General features: G+C 40.0%; 1 protein-coding gene across 1 annotated transcript in view; it reads right to left on the minus strand.

Annotated features, from left to right (window-relative positions):
- The window catches only part of BEAN1 (brain expressed associated with NEDD4 1), a 101,239-nt gene extending 92,029 nt beyond the window's left edge, over positions 1–9,210 (minus strand). The window contains exon 1 of the mRNA XM_051975082.1: positions 8,680–9,210. Coding sequence (XP_051831042.1) covers positions 8,680–8,713 — 34 coding nt within the window. The 5' untranslated portion in view covers positions 8,714–9,210. The remainder of the gene's footprint in view (positions 1–8,679) is intronic.
- Between the last annotated feature and the right edge of the window lie 10,136 nt (positions 9,211–19,346).

The following is a 19,346-nucleotide window of genomic DNA, read 5'->3' on the forward strand; positions in this document are numbered from 1 at the left end:
TGGGATGAGCTGGGGGATGAAAAGTAAGACAAAAGATAGACCCTGCTTTCAAAATGCTCCATCTAATGGGAGAGAACCTGAGAATATCTAGGTGTAAACAAACTTTATACAGGATAAATTGGTAATGATCAACAGAAGGAAGGCATTAAGTTTAAGGGGAATTGGAAAAAGCTTCTTGTGATGATTTAGATGAGACCTGAAGAAAGCCAGGAAAGTAAAGAATTATGGATGAGAGGAAGACCATTCTAGATATGAGGGACAGTCGGTGAAAATGGCCAGACATGGGAGATGGGTTATCTTGTTTGAGGAACAGTGAGGAGGCCAGTGTCACTGTATCAAAGAATATGTTGAGGTGTATATAGTGTAAAGGGAGCAACGTTTCAAGTGCCAGGTCTGGAGTCAGAAAGATGTACTAGCTGTGTGACCTTGAGCAATTTACTTAGCCCTGTTTGCCTCAATTTCCTCATCTATAAAAAGAGCTAGAGGAGGAAAGGGCAAACTACTCCAGCATTTCTGCCAAGAAAACCTCAAATGGAGTCATGATGAGTCAGACACAACTGGAAAATGATTGAACAACAGTGATCCCATTCATTCTATTAGTTCCCTCTAGAACCAGGTAGAATAAGTCCATTACATCTTCCATTTAACTCAGCTTTGAAAACCTGTGGATTAATTATCACGTCTTTGCTAACTTTCTTCTCCAGGCTTAACTTGCTCCTTGTTTCTTGAATAAATCCCCAAATTGTCCAATCTCTAATCCTCTCCCCATTCTGTTCACCTCACTCTCCTTAGAGCAGTCTCTGGTTCATAAATGTCCTTCTTTAAATGTGTGCTTAAGATAGAACTCAACACTACAAATTCGGTCTGCCTTGGAAGGGGGACAGGGGAAAACTGCACTGATATTTCTCCCTGTGTCTGGAAATTTGGCCTCTCTTAATGCAGCCCTGAATCTCTGACAGAAACCTGGAGTTAGCCTTCTGGCATTTCCTGATTGAATCCAACCACAGCTATCAAGAATATTCAATATTGGAGTTTTTATTGGCTTAATCAAAACTAATAATAGCTGGCATTAATGGAGTGAAAGACTTGAGTCTGGAAGATTTAAATTCAAATCCAGATTTAGATACTTACTAGGTGGCTTATCCTGGGCAAGTTACTTAAACTCTCCCTGTTTTATTAACATCATTTGTAAGATAGGTTTAATAACAGCATCTATCTTCTAGGGTTGTTGTGAGGATAAAGTGATATTTTTGTAAAATGTTTTTTAAATCTTAAGTGACATATAAATGCATTACTACCATTGCCACTACCACTATTTTTATTACTACTACTACTTCTGCTACTGCTACTACTATTTTTACTACCTACTGCTACTACTGTCTGTGCTGCTGCTGCTGCTACTTCTTCTACTACTAATATTATTATCGCTGCTTCTCTACTTCTCTTCTTCCTCCTCCTCTTCCCCCTCCTGCTACTACTACTACTACTCTTATTGCTGCTGCTACAACTATTACTTCTACTGTTGCTGCTATTACTATCTGTGCTGCTGTTGCTACTTCTACCGATACTACTATTCTACTGATACAATACTACAATATTGCTAGTGCTGCTACAACTATTACTACTTTTTCTACTACAATTGCTACTGTCACTGTTGCTGCTACTAGTACTGCTACTGCTACTCTTCTACTACTACTGTTGCTGTTACAAATACTACTACTACTACTATTCTACTGTTACTACTATTGCTGCTGCTATTACTACTACTACTACTACTATTATTTTTGATTTTTCAAAATGTTTAGTTCCTATTACCTTATTCGATCTTTTCAATAACCTATCAAGGTATGAATTATCACCTGAATTTTAGAGATGAGGAAACTAAGTTGGAGAGAAATGAAATAATTTGACTGAAGATGAAGAGCTAATAACTGGGAGATACAAATCTTATGATCCTAAATACAGTGCCCTTTCCACTTCACCACAGTATCTAGAATTATGGAATTATTCGGGAATGTTTAGCTTGGAGAAGAGAAGCTTTTGGTGGTGTCTATGTTCTAATATTTAAATGTCAGAAAAGCTATCATAGAGAAGAAGGATTCAATTTGTTATCTTTCCAGTAGAATTTAAGCTCTTTGAGGGCAGGGGTTTATCTTTGTATTCCCAGTGCCTACCCCATGCCTGGCATATTATTAAAACTTAATAATTATTCATTGATTTGAATTGCTTAGTTCTGGGGGCAGAACTTGGATCTTTGGGTAGAAATTGCCTAGAAGCAGATCTGTGTTGATATTAAGTGTAAAGGGCTAATGACAGCTCAGTCCTCAGAACATACTCAGATTTGTCCTTCCTGGCCAGCAGGCATGTCTGCCTGGTTCCATTTCTACAAGTAGAACTTGGGAGAGGTAGTTTTTGGTCAAGAGTAATTGAAGAGTTGGTAGAATATTATGACAAAGGGTCTTTTAATTGGCAAGAACTGAGAGTAATAATGACTCAGGAGGGCTGAGTTCAGATACAACAGGGGCTACTGATCTTTTGATTTCTTTTTCCTTCCTGGTAGTGACATAGAATTACTGTGAGATGCCAGGTAGGAGGAAGGGTGGTTGCCCCATCTCCCACTTGGTTGCTACATATCTGTGTTTCTTTTGTATTTATTTTCCTTGTTAATCTTAGGTAAATGAATATACTAAGATGAAATTGTTCTGGCAGGAACCACATGAATCTGAGATGTCCTGAGATTCTATCAGAGTCATGTTCACAGAAACAGTAGCAGCCAGTGATATAGGAAGTGTCTAGAGTCCTCACAGAGTTGTGGGTGGCCTGGATTATCATGACCTGTAGGGGCAGAGAGAAGCATTGGCTAGGGACTCTAGAAATATATTGACCTTCCGAGCCCAGTAGTAAGCTCCACTTAAGGAGAACTTCTTGAGGACAATCAAGAGAGGAAAATGGAGTTCTGAAGTCAGGAAGTAGCTCTTTGCTAGATGAATTCTCTCTGTATGTACCCCTTGGCTGCTCTCTATGTACATAGTAAGTGTTTAATAAATACTTATTCCTTCTCCCTCCTATCTTCTCAATGACTTTAAAATGTAAGGGTTGAATAGTCTTGTTTGGGAAGGTTGTTTTGTAACAATTGTTGTTTTTTTTACTATGCCTTCTCAGTAAACTCCTTTTATAAAGGCTAATAGAGTTGAATTGGCTGATTGATAATGGGGAACTACTGGTGAGAGCTCAGGAACTATATTACCAGGGATCTCAATGTCTCAGGGTTAGCCTTAGAACCCTTCATGGAGTAGTAGTCAGCATCCTCTGGGGCCTCTGCCTGGTAATATAAGTGACAGTTGGGGAAGTGTTCCAGAAGGGAAAACACATAAGGAAATCGACAATTAGAGCTGTCTAAAAATGGAAGGAGCTACCTTGGTAAGTAATAAGTTCCTTATCATTGGAGGTTTTCAAATAGAGGATTAGCATTTGTTGTAGAGGTGATTTCTGTACAGGTAGTTGTGGACTGGATTTTTTCTGGCATCCTTTTCAACTCTCAGATTGAGTAACAACTAGCACAATCCTTAAAAATGTTCACTTTAGTTTGGAAAAAAAAGTTGACCTAATTTTGTTTCAGTGCAAAAAAATCCTTATTTTTTAGCCAACACATAAAAAAATTAATATAGCCTGCATACTTATAAATTTTTTTTAGTCATGCAGTTTACTGTTGTAAAAGTTAGGTGCTCCTAGGAGTGTACTGGTAAATTTTTAATAAGTAGATCTCTTGGGAAAAAAAAGAAATGTTCATCTGAACTTTTAAGTTTAATCTGTGTTAAAATTTTCCCTGTCACTCTCTTAAGTTGAGATAATCAACAAAACAATTTTTAGCATTTGTTGATTTTGAGACATTTGCCAATTTCCTAGGTATAAATGTTTGCACTGAACTTTTAACAATTGATTCTCCTCAGGGCACAAGCATATACCTAGATGCTCTTGAATAGCATGATTCCTAAAGTCCCTTCAGCTCTAATATTCTCTGTTGTAAGATTCCTCCCCCCCCCCCCTTTCTAATCTTCCATCATTGTCCATGAAATCTCATCTAATTTGACTTGCTAAAAGAAACTGTAGCCTTTCCAGTCTCTCAGCACAACGTGGGATGGAAAGAATACTCGTAAATCAGTAAACATGGATTTGAGTTCCAACTTGGTTATTAGCTTAGACTGTGCAAATCCCAAGTCACTGACCCTTTTCAGACAAGACACTCCCCACCCCCCAACTTTTTCAAAGGATGAGTTTAAATTAGATTCCCTTTAAGGTCTCTTTAGTGTTAATAGTCTGATTTCCATAGATGTAAACTATTTCCTTTAGCTTCCCATTCTCATCACTTTTATTTGTGCTCTAAGAATCAGAGGCAAATTTTAAAAGGAGTGAATGGAATTTGGCTCTCTTCAATTTCCTAGCCTGCCCTCCCTGCAGCCAGATCACTCCTAAGGCTTTCCTGCTGATTGCCAGAACCACTGGAATTTCCCAACAGCCTTCAACATCATCTTTCCTTCCCTGGGGCTCCAGCTAAGCAAAAGCTCCCAGCCAAGTGCTGAGAGGCTATTATTGCCCAAGATGGAAATGTAGCATGGTTCAGTGGAAAGAGCTCTAGATTTAGAGCCAGAAGTTCTTGGTTCAAATTCTTTGGTATTAATTTACTCCAAAGAGTTACTTTTTCTCTCTGAGCCTCAGTTTCCTCACTTGGTCAAGATGATTCCCAAAGTCCCTCCCAGTCCAAGATCTTAAGATCCTAGATGTTAAGGGCATGGAAATGATCCAAAATATATTTAAAATGGAAAACCAGTCTCAAAGCAATTATGAGGAATAAGTGGGAAGAGGTCCGACTTTTAGCACATTCCCTACTCCCCCCCAATCTGTCTTTCAGCAGAAATTAGTTTGCTTCTACTTGCAATGGCTTCCTGGCTTACTAGAGCACTCCCAGAAGAATATTCACAACCATACAACTGAATGTATTGTACTGTAAGGCAAATCTTTGTAGTGAGAAAAAAAAAGATTAGTTATAGACAGAATAATTGCTTTTTCCAATATATAAATGGAGATTTCAGGGACTCAGGAAAGAATGAAGGAAAAACCTAAACATGTATGTGGGGGTAAGGATTAATAGTTTCCTAAGATTTAGTTTTCGAAGGAATCTTAAGAATCATTTGGTTCAACTCCTTTATAACACTGATAAAGAAACTGACCAGCCATGGCAACATAGGGAGTAAGCAAATCCTGTTCTAATGAGTAATCAAAGAATATGAACAAATAGGTCACAAAAGCACTGAAAACTATTAACAATCATATGAGAAAGACTCCTTCAACTTACTACCAAAAAGAGGAATACAAAGCTAAACAATGAAGAGATTTCATCTCACATTCAGTAAACTGACAAAGATGACAAAAGATGGAATTTGTCATTGTGGGCGGGGTTGTGAAAAGCTAGGAACACATGCTGGTGGAACTGTGGCTTTGTCTACTCATCCCGGAAAGCCTTCTGGATGTATGCTAAGAATGGGACTAAATAAAAAGTCCACACAATGAGATTCAGGGAACTCATTGCTAGGTATTTATCCTAAGGAGATAAATGAGAAAAAAAGGTTCAAAAGGTTTATCAGGGCCCTTTCTGTCATTGTAGTCTTGTAAGCAAAGCAGGTGTCCATGACTTGGGGGAATGGCTCAACAAATTGTGGTACACAAATATAAAAGATTATTCCTTCATCATTAGAAATGAAGAATAAAAGTAACACACAAGGATGTGGAAAGACTTAGATGAACTGATGAAAAGTGAAGAAAGCAGAATCAGGAAAACAGTATACACAGTGACTACAGAAATGTGACTGGAAAGAACAATAACAACTAATGTCAAAATTGGACACTGTGACTATCATGACCAAGCTTGATCCCAAAGAGTTATGAAAATATATCTTCTTCTGAACTATAGAGATGGGGAACTATAAAGGTAGAACATAGCATATATTGTCAGATTTGATTCATGTTTTGGTTAGTCTTGCTAAACCACATTTTATCTTTCTTTTTAAAAATTCTTGATTACAAGGGATGGTCAGGGGATTCAGAATACATTAGGAAAATGAAGGCAATGCAGAAAGACAATTTATCACTTTTTTATTTTTTAAGCAGAGCTTGGGATTCACCCCTTCCCCCCCTTTTTTTTCTGACTTCAAATTCAATATTCTTTCTAATACACTGTATTCATTCTTATGCATCAGGGGAGGGAACAGACAAAGAGTTGGGAAGGAGAGGGCTCTAGACAAGGTCCTTAATAACAGCTGATTTTTGTTTAGTTGCCAGATGTTAATAAATGACACATGTTGTTTTTAAAAAATTTCCTCTCCCCTCTTTGCCTCTACAATTAGGGTCCTTTCCTGTTATTTCCATACCAGCCCTAAGTCCTGTTTTTATACATTAGAACAAATTGCTTTTGATCTACAAATTTCTTTGGGGAAGGATGGCGGGGGAGGGGGGGGGAGGCACTAGAATCAAAGGCTTACCCAGAAGAGACTGAGGTCCTGCTGCCTTCTAAAACCTGAGGGACAAGGCAATCTCAGTCACTTCTGACTACCTATTCTCACAAGCTGCTGCTCTCTCTTGTTTTCTTACCTCCATTTTCCTTTTTCCAAATCTGCACCAATGACTTTGAAATCTGATTCAGTCAGGACATTGAGGACAAGGAAGCAGGGTAAAACAGTGGATAGAATGCTCGTCTTGGAATCAAGAAAACCTGGGTTCAATTATCACCCAGACACACTAGCTATGTGACTATGGGTAAGTGACTTGATAGTTCTGTGCCTTAATTTCCTCATCTGTAAAAAGGAAGGTTTTGTTTTGTTTATTTTTCAAAATCTATGATCCAATGATTCCCCAAATATCAACTTAAAACATTGTTAATATGATCTACACTTGGAATAAAGGGTCAAGTGACTCGGACAGAACAAAAGCTTAAATGAAATGCCTGGAGACCACCAAGCTAAATGTACAGGAACCACCGACTAATCACCAGCTAAATGTTTCTTAAAGAGATTAGGAAAAAGCTGCCTAATTAGACAAAGAAAAGAGTTTTCTGGCCCCTGGGAGTTTGCCACCCACTAACCTACACCAGGAACATGCCCTGTTCTTGCACATAAAAGTCATCTGCATAAAATGCAGCCTATGCTAAGACTTCTTTTTCCACAATGATATTTTAAATATGAAAGAAGCACTTCTCTGTCTGGAAGGGGGATAGCTAATAACAATCCACATGGATTCAGCTTACAGAGAAAGTCATTATTTCAAAATAACAGTAGAAAGGTGGGACAACCATTATTTTTACATTTTACAGATGAAAAAATTGAGGTTTAGGAGTAAGTACTTCCCATTCTGGACGAAGTGAATAGTTAGGTGAAATAAAGAGAATCATAAAGCTGGAAGGTCCCTTAGTCACCACCTAGTCTAAAACCTTCGTTTTTCAGATAAAGAAGCTGAAACCCAGAGTCTTTCTCCAGGTTATCCAGGGGCCACAAGAGAGCAGTTACAGGAGCTCTTTCCACAAGCTTTTTGATTTCAAAGTCTAATTTGATTTCAAGTCTAATGCTCAGCCCATCATTTGGATTCTATGAACTTTATCATAGGATGAGGAGTGGAGGTGATGCAGCTACTGATGTTCCCATAAACTTTTCTCTAAATATTTTCCTACACAAACCCTTCTTCACTTGTGTGCTTAGATTTGCTCAGGAATAGAGGGTTACCAAACCGGAGGGCCTTGAATATGATGGCCAGGGCCTGGGAAATTAAATCTTACTCTTCTCTTGAGTCCTGCTTTAGTTAACCAAGCTCCCTTAAATAAACTGCCTTCGTAGCTCTTACAGCTAAGAATATTTCCTTCTTTCAAATAATAATTCACTCTCGGATCTGGATTAGTTTTGCTCCCTTTGTGACTATGAGGTAGTGATTTCAGGGTGGGACAACAGTGGGAATAAAAGGTTCCAAAAGTTTTCTCCTTCTGTTCTAGCTCAATCCTCTACCTCTCAGAATCTTTCCAAGTGGGACCCCTAATTCCATTCAGGAAGTGGATACGAAGATTGGGGAAGGGAGAACAGGAGGAAAAGGAATGGAAGAACAAGTTGCAGAATAAAAACTTTCACAGACCTGAGACTGAGGGGGAGGGCATGCGTGGGTTGAGCTCTCCCCCTCACAATGTCAATGGGTTGGATTGGAAGAGATCTTTAAAGTCTTTTCCATTTCTAGAGCCTTTGATCCTAAGATTCAACCTACCCACTTCATTTCACACATGAGGAAACTGAGTCGAGAAGGAATGCTTTCTCCAAGGACTCCTTCCCTACTCTGTCCTTTGGCAGGGGCCACAACTCCCAGCCATAAAAGGGGAGGGTGTCAGTGTGTCCATCTGCCAGTTCCTTCGGCAGCTGTGACCCAGGACTCGGTGAGCGCAGGATGATGGGCAGAAGGGGGTGGGGGGAGGGTGAGGAAGGTGGTGGTGGGGGTGTTGCAGAGACCAGGAAAGGGACTGCGGGGAAGCGAGACGGAGCATTTTCCCTTCCCCCACCGTCCATCCCTCATTCTTGTTCTCTTCTTCTCCCCCTAACCACCGACCCCCTTTCCGCATCCTCCCGCAGTCCGCTTAGAGCGGCGCCCCCTTACCCGGGCACACGCAGCCGGCCGCGGTCCTCTCCATGCGCCCTGAGCTCCTGAGCTACACCGCGGGGGGCGGAGAGGGGGCCAGGCGTCTCTCCTTCTTTCCCTTCTCGGCTGGGCTGGGCGGGGCGCAATGGGACTGGGCGGGGCAGGGCCCGGCCCCCGTGGGCTCAGGCTGGGGGAAGAAAGGCCGGGGAGGGCAGCTGGGAGCCAGTGGCGAGTCGAGTGAGAGCTGGGCTGGGGGCTGCCGCTCGCCTCCGCCTAAGAGCGCCCAAGGCGCATCTTGGCCAAGCGGGATGCTCGGTCCCCTGGGGCCGGGCCGGGGGTGGATCTGGGCGCGCTCCAATCCCTTGCTGTCCAGCCCATACCCCGGGGGACTGGGGGCGCCGGGAAGCCAGGGAATCCTGAGCAGCCTCCTTCAGGGCGAGCTCCGAGCTGGGCCGCTGGCCGTGGCGGGCGACGGCCGCCAGGATCGCTGGCCGCCGCCCATCGCCCCTTCTTTCCTTCTTTCCCTGACCGGGTGTCTCGAGAAGCGCGATGGAGTGCGATGCCCCCGCGCTTGCTCGGGCTCGGGCTTGGGTTGGGGCTCCGGCTTCGGCTCGGCTCTGGCTCGGCTCCGAGGCTCCGGTGCGCTTGGCTGCTCCGCCCTGGCTGCGCCTACTCTGGGGCCGACTGCTTCACCCCGCGGGATGTGTCACATTTGAAAGAGTTCAGGGGAGAAGCGAGAGGGAGGGACACACGCGCGCGCGCACACACACACTGTATACACACACACTGTACACACACACAGACCTACACAAGCGGAGATTAGGGGAGACAAGCAGACACGCGCCAAGAGAGCTAGACAAGGGGAGACAAGCACACACACATAAAGGGAGAGAAAGGAGAGACATGGACAGTTACAGATGATAGAGAAGGGGAGAAAGGAGCCAACCCTTCCACTAAGAGGCGGGGGAGGACAGACAGGTTGAGAAGAGGGGGGTTGGGAAGAGCCCGGGAGAGGACCGAAAGACGGGGTGGGGGCGGGGGAGGTGCCGCAAGATCTGCAGTAACTGTGCCCAGGGAGTAAGGAAGGGCAGCTGCCTCCAGAAAACAAACTCAATTGCTCCTCAAAAGAAGGATGGGGAGAGGGAAAGAGTAGTGAGGAATGGGGAGAGGGGAAAAGAGCGGGAGAAAGTGACCCTAGTGCCAAGGTCTCTTAATTAATTGATTAGGCTCCCGTGGCAGGGGTTTAGTTATATCTTCGCAGAATCACAGAATATCAGAGATGAAAGGATCTTAGAACCTGCAATGTGAAAGCCTAAAGGCATTTTCGGATAGAAGTGTTAGAATAGGGAATCTTAGAACTGAAGGGAGCTTTTTGTACCTTGGACTCTCTTGGCAGTCTGGTGAAGCTTGTGAACCCCTTTCTCAGAATGATTATCAATTCATATGTAAAGTACACAGGATTGCAAAGGAAAATATATTATATTGAAATAGTTATTAAAATATATTTTTTAAAGTTCATGGACAGGTCTTCCCCACTTCCTCCTTAATTCGACCGCTGAAAAGTTAAGTGACTTGCTTAAGATCACACATAGCCTATTCCTATAAATTCCTTGAAATGCCAACCACTTCTCTTCCCTACCCTCCATATGCTTATCGTGTTTATCAAATTACAGAAAAATAGTGAAGGCAAGGCAGTGTAAAGCTTTGGCCTAAGGTCTAAGCAGTCAGATTTCCGGTGAAATTGCTGCCTTAAAACGGGGTAGGACACTTGTGGAGGGAAGTAAGGGGGGAGAATGATAATGTGATAAGAGTATAGAGATGACAGTTAAGAGTCGAAGTAGATAGAGCTCCAGGTGCCGACTCAGAAAAAAAGAGTTCAAATATGGCTTCAGACACTTGCAAGTTCTGGGACCATTTGCAAGTCAAAGTCACTTCACCCTATTTGCCTCAGTTTCCTTATGTGTAAAAAGGGAACTGAAGAAGGAAATGGCAAACCACTTCTTTGCTAAGAAAATTTCAAATGGGGTTTCAAAGACAGACAGGACTAAACAATAATAACAATATGGATTTTAAATAGGCTTGACTCTCAATTTAGCCATTTTCCCTCTGTGACAGTGGGCAAATTTTTCCTTTCTTAGCTATTGTTTCCTATTTGTAAAATGAGATGATTCCCAAATCCCCTCCAAGTTATATAATATATATGATCAGATTCTCTGATCTGTCCTAATGATCTGATGGGGTGTTTATATGTCTGAGAAGAAGGCCTTGAGAAAATGGCATGCTTTGCAAAGAGACATAGATGCAGGGAGAAGGCAAGGATGGAGAGTTGCTTCTTTTACCTTTAACTCTAGCTACTCATCTACATGAGATCCTTTATCCTCAGAGGAATAGGGGAGGTAAAACTGATTGATTACTATTCCAAGTCAATGTGGAGTACCTTACTGAGGGAAGGGGACTTTTACATCAAAAAAGATTGTTGAACAAGAGACATTCACAACATTCACTGCTCAACACCTTTCCCACTTCCTATCTGGAGACAGTAGCTTCCTTTCCTGTGTCCACTCTGGAAATATGGAGAGTAATAAATAATAGCTATAATTTATGTAGTACTTGAAGGTCTTTAATAATATTTAATTTATTTAATAATAAAAACTAATATTTATGTTATAATTATGTGCTAGGAACTGTGCTAAATGTTTAACAAATATGCTTCACAATCCTGGGAGATAGATGTTATTATTATCCTCATTTTACAGATGAGGACACTTGATTTACCCTGGGTCACAGTTGGTGTCTGAAGTAGAATTTGATTTTGGGTCTTCCCTCTAAGCCCAGCCCTTCCATCCATTATATCAGCTAATGTAACACTCCATTGAAAGGAATGAAGTTACCATCCAGTCAAGGCAGTGGTTGAAGCCAATTGGTTATTGAAGATTGAACTCAGGTAGTCCAGTGGATTGACCATCCAGCAGAAATGCTGTGTCCTGGGAAGAACTCAGTGGTCAAGCAACATCACTGCCTTGGCTCAGCCTAGATGAGCTTGGCAACAATAATTGTGGAAGAGAACTTGTTTGTTCCCATCCAGTAGTCTCTGTTCAATAATAATCTTCACCATCACTTTCAGTGCCTCATACACATCAAGGCAACATGATATCCTTGTTATGATGCCATCATAGTGGGTTGGTACACAGACCTTAATTTTGTAAAATTCACCCTTATGAGCCTTGGACAATTGATTTATTTGATGGGAGCTCAGAGAAGATGGTTTTCCAGCTTTATGACCCAGTTTCCTCTGGCATCATCTTACTAAATAATATCAAGAGTGTCCTATCCAAACCATCCAGCAGCAGGAATGTGAACCAGCATCACTGTCTAGATATCTGTTTGACCCCCAAACAAAGTAGTCTTTGCAGCTGAGGTACATTACCTTGTGAGCAGCAAGTCTCGCTTAGCCAATCATTTATCTAAGAAAGCATTCCCTGAGAGAAGCCATCGCAGCTGTGTACCAGAAGCAACTTGTCTTTCACTGATGCTACACTCTACAGACAAGGTTGTATTGACCTTGAGGAGATAGAAAAGGCAGCAAGGCCCACTAATTCCAAAATTATTACTTGCTTTGGCCATATGTGTTCACTACATTTGTGCCTCACTTTGTATTTATTACAGTTCTTTCCCTTGTTGACTCTGTATTTGTGTGTGTGTGTGTGTGTGACACAAAGATACAGCAAGACAGAGAGGAAGACAGAAAGAGACAGAGAGTATGAAGAGAGAGAGAGACATACAAAAACAGAAAGAGAGACAGAGAATGGAGAGATACAGAGATAAGAGACACACACACACACATACACAAAAACATAGAGAGAGAGAGAGAGAGAGAGAGAGAGAGAGAGAGAGAGAGAGAGAGAGAGAGAGAGAACACTGATTTGGAGGAAATGTTTATAACTATTGTTGTTAGGACATTTGAGTAAATGCCTTTGCTAATAACTGGCTAGTGGTTTTCTTAAGGAGATAATGTTAAGAGGGGAAATCACACTAGTGGGGGCTCATGAGTTAATACTAAATAACCCATAGTGTTACCTCTAGAATATTGAAAGACATCCCAAATATCAATGCCAGTGAAAGTTGGGAGAGAGAGCCTGGAAGGCAGCTAGTATTATACAGCCTCTCCCCTACATACATAATCTTCCCCTCCCATAATAAAGGAAAAATATTTAAGTAAAATCAATAAAAAGTAAATGAGTGTAATAGTGTATGTAATGTTCTACTCAGCCTCTATTTTAGAAAAAGGAAATGTGCTTCAATATCTACTCTAGAACTAAGTGTCTATTGTACTTAATCTGAGATCAAATGTTTTTTAGTATTTTTTTTTTAATTTGCAGCTCGTATGTTCCTAGTTCTTTCTTTACTCTGCCTCATTTCATGTAAGTCTATCCATGTTTCTCTGAATTCCTTCTATTTGCTCTTTTTAGGGCAAGATTGTGTCTTATCACATTCACAAAGCACTGTTTGCTTAGTTATCCCCCAATTGATGGGTATCTACTTTGTTTCCCAGTTTTTGGTTTGTTTTGAATCACTACAATCTATGTGAAGTGATATAAGGGGGAGAGACCTGGAGGAATATTTGAGAAATGTAGCCATGTTGGCAGAAAGGGCAAAATCATGCTGAAAAATAATAAACCCATCACAAAATCCAGTACCTCATAAAAGCTTGGATTTTTATATTGGTTCTGCTATTTTCAAACTTTGTGACCCAGAGCAAATTCCTTCACTTCTTTGTTCCTCAGTCTCCTCACTGGTTGGACTAGATAATTTCTGAAATCTCTTTCAGCCCTAGATTCAATCAGCCATTTTTGTCTTTGTTTCCCCATTCACCTGACAAATAGTGGGGGGATGGTGCTGAATAAATGTCAATCGCAAGTATTTATTAATTGCTTAATATATTTCACCTATTCTGCTGGGAACTGGGGATAAAATAATTTGTCATCAAAGAATTTATTTTCTGTCAAGAGAAGTTACATGTATATATTATATATATCTATATACATCTTCTATCTTTTTACTTAATATATTTGCTCTGGAATATTTTCTCTAATCTAGTCTTACTCAAAGTTTGGGTTTCCAGAGGATGTTGAATATCTTGGTTTCTAAGGACGACTTGTGAGTCTATACTCCTAACATTATATAGTTTATGAGCCCCCATGGTATATGTCTCATTAACAGTTAGGTAGTAAACATAATTAGCTCAAAGAAAAGGCATTTATTATGAGGATAGAGTTAGAACAGTAGCAACAAAATATTCCTGCCATAAGCTTAGGGAGTGTTTTCCTACAAATACACATAATTTTCATAGGAAAAGTAGATATTAATTTAAATTATAACTGTAGTATTGTACACATGGAGAGAATATACCACCAATTCATGATTCCACAATCCCAGGACTTTGAGGTTTCTTCTTTATGGATTGCTTATGAAACTCCCTCTTTGAGTGCAGCTTTTGGCTAGGCAGGTTATTCAACTCAGCTTACGCACCTCAGCTTTTGACTACTAGGACTAAGACTCTCTTGAGTCCACTGCCAAATTTTTCCTATTTTGCCAGAGATCACAGTATTCAAAGCTGTTTCTGACTTCAACTGACTACCTTTTTGCCTCTTTGGTGAATGTATGACCCTGTTCCCTGCTTCATGCTTAGAACTGTGCTTAGAACTTATTTAAGCTGAGAAACTCCAACTGCTGAATAGAGTGCATCACATTGGATGAATAGCAACTATTCACTGGGTGAATAGAAATTCCTCTCCTTCCATTTCCTTTTCTCTGGTGTAGGCACAGGTGTCACACTTCACAACTGCCTATACATTTGCTCCAAATAGGATATTTTTCTACTGGAGGGGGTGAGGGTGCTGCTGATTTCTTTTAAACTTTCAACTGATGCCTGGGCATGTTGTCAATTTTTTGTTCATCTGATGATCAGATTCTCTTTAATTTCATCAGATAAAGATGCTTACACTTTGTAAAAGAGAATACCAAGTGTTAACACCTTGTTTAGGTATTAGTATTCTCATCTATGATTATATCTGCTGATTGCATCAACTACACTTGAGTAAGGGAGTAGAAAATATCTAGCTTCCCTCTCTCTTATATATTACACATAAGGCATATCTCAGAGATATTGTGGGTTTTATTCTGGACCACTGCAATAAAGCAAATGTTGCAATAAAGTGAATTATACAAAACTTTGGTTTCCCAGTGCGTATAAAAGTCATGTTTATGTTATATTGTAGTCTATAAAATGTGCAATAATATTATGTGTAAAAAACCCAATGTATATACCTTAATTAAAAACTATTTTATTGCTAAAAAATTGCTAATCATTATCTGAGCTTTCAGTGAGGTGTAATCTTTTTGCTGGTGGAAAGGTTTGCCTCAATATTGATTGTTACTTTTTGATCGGAGTGGTGGTTACTAAAGGTTGGGGTAGTTGTGGCAATTTCTTAAAATAAGACAGTAATGAAGCTTGCCTTATCAACTGACTCTTCTTTTCACTTGAATTCTTCTAGGATTATTTGTAAGCCTTTGTAGGGTTATTAATTGCCCCATTTTCAATGAACATAATAGAGAGAGAGAGAGAGAGAGAGAGAGAGAGAGAGAGAGAGAGAGAGAGAGAGAGAGAGAGAGAGAAGGAGAAGAAGAAGGAGGAGGAGGAGGAGGAGGAGGAGAAGAAGGAGGAGGAAGAGGAGGAAGAGGAGGAGGAGGAGGAGAGAGATGGCACAGGACAGACAAATAGATAAAGAAACAGAGACAGACAGACAAAGACAGAGAAAGAGAGAGAGAGACGGGGACAGTTGATTGGTGGAGAAGTAAGAACATATACAACATTCATTAAGTTTGTCTCATATGGGCAAAGTTCCTGGAACCCCAAAACAATTACAACAGTTACATCAAAGATCATTGATCACAGGTCACCATAATATAGATATAATAATCATGGAAAAGTTCAAAATATTCCAAGAATTACCAAAATATGGCACAGAGACACAATGTGAGCATATCTATTGGAAAAATGGCACTGAAAGTCTTATCAGATTCAGAGTTGACATAAACCTTCAATTTGTAAAAAAAAAAAAAACCCAAAAAAACTCAAGCTTCTCAAAGCACAATAAAGTAAGGATCAATAAAATGAAGTGTCCCTGTACAATGTAAATACAAGATAAGTTTAAGGTTAGAAAGATATTAGGAGCTAGAGGAATTATAAAAGGCTACATGTGGGAAATGCCATTGGAGTTGACCTTTGAAGGAAGCCAAAAAACCAATGAGAGGAGATAGCATTTTTCAGGCCCGGGGTAGATGATGCAAAGACATAGTGATGGAGAATGCAGTTTTGTATATGAGGAGTAGTAAGAAGTCAAGTTTGGCGGATTAGAGTGGGTATAAAAGGGAGTAATGCTTAATTGGAAAAGTAGGTTGAAGCCAGGGCTTTGAATGCCAAACAGAAATTTGAATTTTATTCTAGAGGTAATAGGGAGCCACTGGACTTTATTGAATAGAGGAGTGCCATGGTCATACCTCTGTTTTAGGACTATCACTTAGGATAGCTGGGTGGAAGATGGATACAAAAAGGGGGTGGAGAGACTTGAGGCAATACTAATTAGGAAGCTATGGCAATAGTTCAGGTGAAAGATAAAGAGAGCCAAAACTTAGGCTTTCTTAGGAAGATAAAAGGAAGTTAGAGGTTGACTACACAATTGATTTGAACTATTTGAAACCTCTGTTGGTTCAGGGACTCAGATGTAATTGGGGGACAGTGAACAAAAGGTCTCTTTTCCTTTGATATTGCTCAAAATGGGGTGTTTTCCTATTGGCAATTTTTGTTCAGAAAGGGATGTAACCAAAGTTCTTTTTCAATTCTGAGACTCCAGGATTCTACAATTATCTGGGAGATCTGCTTAATATTAAAGGGATAAATTTTCTTTTTTCCCTTCACTCTATTTCTTTGCACTTTTCCCTCTATATTGTTCATTGACTCTATTTTGTTCATTGATATCCCTTGGGAGCTACTGAAAGCTAGTCCTCTGCCATCCTAGAAAATAAGGTATGTTGGGAGGAAATATAATCCAAAGCTTCTTAAACTGTGGCTCACAACTCCATATAGGGTCATGTAACTGAATGTGGGGGTTACCAGATTATGATTTACCATCAGTAAATATTTTATTTGTACACCTATTTTATATATCTGTATAACTGAGGGTTGCATAAAAATTTCTCAAGCAAAAAAAGCTTATGAGTGGAAAAAGTTTAAGAAGCCCTGATAACTAACCCTTCCCCTAAATATCATTCACTCTGAATTATTTCACTAGGGCTAGAGATAGACTTTTTATAACATCACTTTCTTACCAAATCCCACAACATATAATCAGTAGAAGTTGTGCAGGATAGCTGGATGCCATGAAGGCTCACTCTGGGGCCAAGATTACTTTTGCTCTCTACAACAGTTAGTGAATAAACCCTAACTTGAAGACTAGAACCAAGGAATGTGCTCATAAATTTTATTGGGATAATGGGAATAAAGATTGAGTAGGAAGGATGGGGCTAGTTTATGGAGGGCCTTGAAAGACAGTCTAAGGTAAAAGGAAGCCAAAAGTTCTTGCGTAAAAAAGGGAAAAGATTGATCTCAACCTTCTCATAAATTCTTATAGATACTCACAAGCTATGGTTGCCAAAAACACCACTTTGTCCAGGTTTCCAAAAATCTTGAGGCCTGGGAAAGCACTTTGGTAAGAAAGTATTCTCTTTCTACTCAGTTTCATTATCTGTAAAATCAGGGTTTTGGATTAAGTTATGAATTGATTATTTCAATCCTGTCTAACTCTTCATGACTCCATTTGGGATTTCTTTGGTAGAGATACTGGAATTATTTGTGATTTTCTTCTCCAACTCATTTTACAGATGAAGAAACTAAGGCAAACAGGGTTAAGTAACTTGTCCAGGGTCACACAGCTAGTTAGTCTCTGAGACCCAATTTGAACTCAGGATGATCAGATGATCAATCTCCCTGATTATAGGTCTGGCACTCTATTCACGACATTACCCAGCTCATAGGTTTGGATTAGATGGCTTTTATTGTTCCTTTTAAGTATAAATGTACAACAATTATCATTTTATGGGAAAAAAGCATTTGACACGCTTTTAGGCTTAATCTGTGTTATGGATATTTTCTCCATCACTTTCTTAAGTCTATACAATCAACAAACAGATAACCAAGACCCCAATTTGTAGCATTTGTCAGTTTCTGAACTATAGATGTTTACACTGAAAATTTAACAACCCACTTCTGTAAGCAGATTGGCGTTGACTCTAGGTAGCACACACCCTCTGCTTCTAGCTCCAGAGTTATCATTTTGTGATGTTAGAGCATAGAACGTGCAACCAGAAGGCTCCTTAGAAGGCAGGAAATGATAGAGGATGTTGAGTTTCTCTTGTGTTGTAGGCAAATTTATCATGAAAGGAACACTGGATTTGTGTCTGAAGACTTGAGTCTGAATCCTGTCTTCACCTCTTGCTATCTGAGTGAAATGAGACAAACCGGGTAAGTTCTATGAGCCTTATTATCATCTCTAAAATAATAGGGATGAACTAATTGATCATTAAGGCACCATCTACCTCTTAGATCCTGTGATCTTGTTTAAGTCCTTTTAAGTGGAGGTTAGCATGCCTTGTTATTGACAGAGATGAGCCTGGAGCGCCTGACTCTTAGTACAGAGCTATTTCCACTGTCTCCAATCATTACGAGGTAAATTTGCTGATATTATCATTGTATGGGTGAATAACTGGAACAGATTATAACATTCTACTACTTTGTAAGCTTTATGATGGGAACATTTTCCCATGAGAAAAAGGATGAGCGTCAGCAAAAAGCCCCGGAGAATCATGACATATAAATGGATAAGCTCTGCCCTTAGCAAGGCACCTGAAGCTAGGACTTGGTCCAGAGCGGGTAGTGGCTTTCAGTCCTAACAACACTAGCTGTTTGATGTTGTGAAGAGAGCCATTGATTTGCAGTAAGATAAAGTGTAAACATCACTGAACCTCAGTTTATTCATCTGCAAAATGGAATTAAACTAGTTTTCGTCTTAAGGTCTTTTCTAGCTCTAAATTCTATGACCAGGAGGGAGAGAATAAATATGGTTTCCATTTATTTATATAGCAAGAACTATACATTTTTCTGATTTTGCTTGATAGAAATTCTCCTTACCAATCTTTCTTTTAAATTTTCTACATATTTGGCAAAGTAATTTGAATAACTAGATCAAGTTGTCAGAGAATGACAGGATAGAGAGAGAACAGTGGGTGTTTCCCCCAGTTCTCTAGGGGAGGAAATATGGGTTAGGTGGGAAATGAACTAGTTTTGGAGCTAGAGGACTTGAGTTCTAACAATAACAACAATAATAGCCAATATTTATATAGTACTTATATAGGCTTGCAAAGCACTTTATAAATATGATTTCATTTAATCCTTAATGCTATTATTATCTTTATTTACAAATGAAGAGACTGAGGTAGACTTTGGTTAAGTGACTTGTTTAGAGTCACACAGATAGTGTCTGAGGACAGATTTGAACTCAGAAAGAATGAATTTCTTGACATTAAGTCTGGCTTTATGGTGTCACCTAGCCCCCTTGGGGTTGGATTAG

Source organism: Antechinus flavipes, chromosome 2, assembly GCF_016432865.1.
Source record: "Antechinus flavipes isolate AdamAnt ecotype Samford, QLD, Australia chromosome 2, AdamAnt_v2, whole genome shotgun sequence".
NCBI classification, from domain to species: domain Eukaryota; kingdom Metazoa; phylum Chordata; class Mammalia; order Dasyuromorphia; family Dasyuridae; genus Antechinus; species Antechinus flavipes.